The sequence below is a fragment of the Hydra vulgaris genome, chromosome 06, assembly GCF_038396675.1.
Source record: "Hydra vulgaris chromosome 06, alternate assembly HydraT2T_AEP".
Taxonomy (NCBI): Eukaryota; Metazoa; Cnidaria; class Hydrozoa; order Anthoathecata; family Hydridae; genus Hydra; species Hydra vulgaris.
Window position 1 is genome coordinate 2241601 of NC_088925.1, and position 6581 is coordinate 2248181.

Here is a 6581-nt window from a genome sequence, read left to right on the forward strand (position 1 = left end):
TTACTATTTTATAATTGAACTATTCAATTTATTTTCCGATGTAAAATTATATATAAAAATAAATCACGTGGAAGTATATGATTTGATCTATGATCTAATAATTTGACTGAATGTTTTCTCAGTTAACTGAATGTATGTTCAGCTGACTGGATATATGCTCAGTTGACTGGATGTATGTTTAGTTTATTTATGGAGAGAAGAATTTTTATTTCGCAATGTGTTTGAAAATCATCTAACATGATTTTACTATTATCATGATAGTATTTTATTAATAGTTTTCTATTTGTGTGTTATGTCTTTTATTTTGTGAAACGTGAAAATTTGAAATTTAAAAAGCGTAGGTTTTGACAATTAGTAAATGCAAATTTATCTCTCTTTAAAAGGACTTGAATGAGACTGATTTTTTAATATACTTTTTAAAAAGCATAAAAACAGAGTTTTGGATGTAGCATGTTAATTATTGTAATAGCTTTAGTATATAATGATTGATGGACTTGGTTTTAGTATATAATGAATGATGGACTTGGTTTTAATGTATATTACCGTGATCCTTTAAACTGGGCTCATTTTCTACAACGTAAAGCCGAAGCGTGTCTAAACAGTGAAAAGTACGATGAAGCTATTTCACTGCATAAAGAAGCAGCTGAGTCTTTAAGACTTTTGTTAAAAAATTTACAAAAAGGCTTTCATAACGTTAATATAGCAGCATCAATTCAACTTCAAGTTGATGAACATAATAAACAGGAGGCACTTATCGGATTAAGAAAAAAGCAAAATTATGAATCAAAACTAAGACGAAAAAATTGTCTAAAACATTACGAGCCGTTTCAAGACATAACGTATTCAAACTCTTCGATCGAAAGCTACGGCAGTTCAGATTATGCATCGAGTACTCACGATATAAATTCTGAAACCCGAAGAAAAGAAGATAAAAGAGACAATATCATTAACAAAATGGTTATTGTTATAAAACAGCAACAGTTTGAAATTTTATCTCTATCCAAAATTTTGCAAGAGAAGGACAAGGAAAGTCAAAAATTAAAAGAAAAAATTTCATCTTTAGAGAACCATATACTTTTAATGGACAGTAAAAAAGCGAAGAACTCATAATATTAAAACATTTTCTTTAAGAAATATTTTTTTTTTTAATAATTGCATATGATTTTTGGTATCGTTGAAATAATGTTCATACAACCATATTTTTCAAGATTTTTTGTATAAAAAGTGCATTCCTATTAGCAGTTAAATTTTTTACCCATCAGCAGTTTTATTCTTTTTTTCTTTTTTTTTTTTACCCATCAACAGTTTCATTCTTCTTTTTTTACAATTCGTGAAATTTTTATTGTTTTTAATTTTTTTATCTATTATTTGATTTTTTTAATCCTATTACGAATTGCAGTTTTAATTCCAATCTGTTTAGTGGAATAGTACAGGTAATATATAAAATTACCTTGAACAAATTGCAAAAAAAGGTTTTTCTACGACATAATAAGTATCAAGGAGTTCTATGTGACATATAAAAAGTCCTTAGAGTTTCAGTTGGGGCTAAGTCACTAAATTTTAAAAAATGACACAACTTTTATGGTATTTTCATGTTAACAATGTGTCTGAATTTGCTTTCTTTTAAGCCTCTTTAACTATTCAGTTTTAATTATTTATATTTTTTATAAGTTAAACAAAGTGTCAGCCATTAAATAATAAAAATAAAGAATAATTTCAATAGTTTTATATACAGATCAACAACTTGACTTCAGTATGCACTGCTTGTATTTATTCATATTTTAGATAAGTTTTTTATCGAGATAAATTTAAACGATTAAATTATTTAACTGAAAAGCTTATTTAACAGCGATTTATTATTGATAAGAGGTGTAGGGTGTGGTCAGGTATTACCTTTTTATTGGAAAAATTAAATTTGCATCCACACGTCATATAGTTTACTGTCATTTTTATTCTGTAATATAAATAATTGAAATTTTTCTTACAAATCAAATTTTAATGCATGCACTATTTTGAATTCTTTATTTACTTAGAACTTTTTTTTTTTTTTCTGAGTTAAAAGTGACAATCTTTCTGCATTCAACATTCCTCTACCACATGCTATTGTAAATAATACAATAGATTCCGATCAAGTAGTTACACCTGAAACTAACATCAGAGCTGCAAATTCGTTGTGGAAAACATATGAAGGGGAAGTTTCTGGACTATATGAGAAGCTTATGGCTGGGTCAATGACAGCAAATGAAGTCTGCCAGACAGGCATTCTAAAGATAGTAGCTAAATATCTTGCAAAGCAAACTGAGACCATGATGACATCTTCTAGAACTGCAGCTCTCTGGATACAATACATGGATATGGTAGACATTCTTCGAAAATTTATCAGGGCAGAGCGAACAGGCAATTGGGCTTTGCATGTTAATGCGATATCAGAAATGCTACCTTATCTGGCAGCATCAGGACATAATCTGTACACCAAATGTGCGCGAATATATGTGCAAAGAATGTCAAAATTACAAAAGAAGAACATCCTGAATTTCAAGTGCAATTTGAAAAGGAAATGCACGTGGTTAGAAGGAGTGATCGTCTTTGGGCAGGTCTATCCTCAGATCTCATAATCGACCAAGTTCTAATGACAAGTATGAAAACAAGTGGTGGACTTACAAGAGGACGAGGAATGACAGAGAACAGCGTCTTACTTGGCTTTTATCAATGCCTGCATGCGCAGAAATCAATTATAACACTGGCGAACAAAACAAGGACATGATGAAAGCTAGACAAAGTCATAACTGGAATGATACCTTAACAATTCTTGACTTTCTCAATGAGAGAAACCCTTTTGATTCCGAGCCAGGACTACGTAATATTGTCACAAGTGCTCATGCAAACCCCGCTGTCAACATTGATGCTGCAAAGGCAGTCGGGAACACGATTCAGAGCTCCATGGATGGTAAAACTGTCACGGAATATACTTTTACAAGGAAAGCTCAAGTTGTGGTGTTAAATGCTAAGCCCCTGAGCATTGATAACCATAAAGTCAATATTGACCCTCAGCTTCTTTTTCAACGACTCATCACTGTGGCAAATGCTGCTGGTGATTTAAAATCAGCATTTAAGTATGAGTTCAGCAACTACCCGTCATCACTCTTTGATTGTCATTCGATGCTTAGAGAACCATACAAACTAGCTTTGGCTGATGCTATATGAAAGCTTTTGACACTTGTCAGTACTTCAGAGATACCATTGACAGATGATGTACAGTTTGTTTTAGATGGTGGGACACTTATCCAACGCATTCCGTGGTCTTCTCAAGCCGCTTACAAGGATGTCTGCTATCAATACACTGAATATGTTCAAAAGAAGTATGGAAAAGCCATTGTTGTGTTTGATGGTTATGAAAGTCAAACTACTAGAGATATGACACAATCCAGGCAATCCAAAGGAACTCTCGTTCCATACGTAACGTTTGTGGAGAGTATGAGCATCACGATGAAAAAAGACATATTTTTGGCCAATAAACAAAATAACCAACAATTTATAAATATGTTAAGTAAAGAACTACAAAGAAACTGTCAAACATACCATGCACCAGGAGTTGCTGATGTCCTCATTTTACGAAAGCTGTCGAATCAGCTATGACTAAGATGACCGCCACCAACATATTCCACGTTCAAGCTCAAAGTTTGCCACCAACATCAGCAGTAGCCAAGTAACACAGCCTCCGTGTGTACTTGCAAGTGCAAGAATAGAAGGCTAGTGAAGAAGCACTCCTTCCTGAAGAGTGGGAATGAAGAGTGCTGAAGTTCTCATTCCTATTCAGACTGATTTACCACCAGCCCCTGCAGAGCCACTGAGTGTCATACGATGTAATTGCTAAACTGACTGCCACAGCCTAAAATGTACTTGTAGAAAAAATGGAATTGAATGTACCTCAGCATGTAGACACTGCAGAGGAATAAGTTGTATAAATGTCAAACGAATTTTGATGATTCAGACAAAGAAGTAAACCTCATTTGACTTGGTGTTTAATCTATATAATGCATTTATACTATCCATATTACTTTTATAAAAATATCTGCAAATATTGTTTATGTCATGCTTACATCAGTATGAGATTTAAAATAAATAAAACTTTTGTATCATTTTTAAAATAAGCTTTTACTCAAAATTACAAGTCAATGAGTTTTGAAACAAAAACATTCTGCAAAAGTGAAAAAAAAGCGTCACTATACTTTTCGAAAAAAGTGATAAGTATGACAAAATCAAAAATGACAGTTTTTTTTGTTTAATTTGTGTTTTTTTTTGTTTTTTCCCTACAAGAATTGCTTAGGACTTTTTATATGTCATTTGGGATGCTAAGAGTAAACAAAAAATGCTGACAGACTTTTTGTGGCAATTTGTTCAAGGTGGGCCTATTTTTTTCTTAAAATGCCTGTACTAGAAGATTATCAGCAACAACATTATTTAGTTAAAAAATATGTTGTGGACTGTTCAACTTACATATGATTAACATTATCTCTCAAACCTCATTCTAATCTCTTTTGTTTATTTATGCTTTACGTTATGTACAACTTACAAATAATAAATATGAATTATCAATTATGCAAAGAACTTGATCGTTAAAATCAAATCTCTCCCTCTTAGACTTTCTAGATATAAATTTCACACATCAATCATTACGCCATTCAACGATGTTGTCGAATTAAATTTTCTGCTTATTTATCTCTGTTACTAATTTTTCATTTATCCATTGTCATAATTTAACTTAAGTTTTTATTTCTGTTGAATAATTAAAATATTTCTTAAAAAACAAACTAATTAAAATGAAAAGATTAAAATATACAAGATAGTGCACATTTAATTAAAAAGAATTAACAGTATGCATGCATATGTATGTTGTAACATGTATGTAGTCAACATTTATGTTGTAACAATATACATTCATATAATTATAACATATAAGACTGGAAATAAATAAACAAAATCAAATAAAATGCTATCATCATTACAAACATATTGTTATTTCGTTTTTGTAAGATGTAAATTAGAATATGAAAGTTGTAATTAAGAAAAGTTTGTAATATTCTCAGAACAACGTTCTTTGTATTTTTAATTTTGTTGCCTTAATTTACCTTGTAATTTAAGGTTGGATCGTAATTTGCCCAAGGTTGGTTTTTAATAGAAAGGGCATATCGCACAGGAGTAAAATAAGAAGGGCAATCAAGAACAATCGTAATGAAGCTACTTAGGCACAAGGATAGATCTAAAATCTTGAAAGAAACGAATCGACTTAAGGGACTTAATATATATGTTAATGAACACTATTCACAGGAAACAGCGACCATTATAAAGAATTATTTTTGGAAGTAAAAATAAAGGAAACAAAACGGCGAAAACGTTACTGTCAGGTATGAAAAAATTATTAAATTAAACAATATCTAAAAAAAGTAATTTTTTATTATTACTGTAAAGATTTTTATATTTTTATTTTTCGGTTGCAAATATTTACTATATCATCGAAATATATTTATATCATCGAAATACAACTGAAGCACAATGTTTTGAAAATTTTGATAATCAAAAAACACTTTCCTGCTGAATAGTACCAACAACCCGGACAAATATATTTTTGAAAACATAAAATTCAACTTTTAAAAGTTGAAAACAAAATGGTTTCTCGACACTATAATAATAATTATTATTATAGTGTCGAGAAACCATTTTGTTTTTATAAAAGCGTCACAATCTGCTTTCATAGTGCTGACCTTAAATACACGCAGCATGAGTAAAAATTCTGAAAACTTTAAAGCAATGCTACATGACATAAATAACAAATTTAAAGTAATATGTCTCATAAAAACATGGTGTAAAGATTAGGATATCTTAAACTCAAATTTTCAAATAATAGGATTTAAAGCTCTCCTTCATACTCGGAGTAGAGGAAATGGTGGAGGTTTCTTCGTACATAATACTCTTATATTCAAAAAGCTGGAACACTTGAGTTTTCTAAACGCAAACTGCGAATTTTTTACGGTTGAATTAATAACTGAGATTAATAACTAAATAATTGAGGTAATAAACCAAGATGAAACGAATGCATTTATAACTGCGATATATAATATTTTGAAAAGCGTTAAGCTCATTAGGGACCGTCCATAAATTACGCAACGCAAAATATATTTAAAAAACGGGACTAGGAGATATTAAGCTCTTTTACGCGGCAATTTTTATTAAACTTAATGGGTTATTTGATTTTATTTTAAATTAGATCCAGGTTCGAAACGAGGTCTGGACAAATTTTCGCGTCACGGTAAGGAAGGAGGCGTGAACTTCCTGGTTAAATGCACTTCCGCGGTGCTCTGTGACAAGACCGTAAGGACTTCTTGGGGCACCTAAAAATAAAAAAAAATAAAAAAAAGAACTCTGCGAGGGAAAACTTTTGATCTTTTTTGCTTTGTTTGTTGTGAAAGTCTGCGTTACGTAATTTATGGACGATCACTTATATAAAACTAATTAAACACAAGCCAATATACATAAAGGGAGATTTTAATCTAGATCTTTTAAAAATAAAACTTAATAACACT

At 30.8% G+C, this 6581-nt stretch overlaps 1 protein-coding gene across 1 annotated transcript; it reads left to right on the forward strand.

Moving 5' to 3' along the window:
• Positions 1-403: 403 nt before the first annotated feature.
• LOC105850902 (nuclear receptor-binding factor 2) lies at positions 404-1261 on the forward strand. The gene has a single exon (XM_065798952.1). The coding sequence runs from the start codon at positions 511-513 to the stop codon at positions 1108-1110; it is 600 nt and encodes a 199-aa protein (XP_065655024.1). The 5' UTR covers positions 404-510; the 3' UTR covers positions 1111-1261.
• Positions 1262-6581: the final 5320 nt, after the last annotated feature.

Excerpts from the sequence above, each read along its gene's own strand:
- LOC105850902 (XM_065798952.1), top strand. The coding sequence starts at position 511 with ATGAATGATGGACTTGGTTTTAATGTATATTACCGTGATCCTTTAAAC.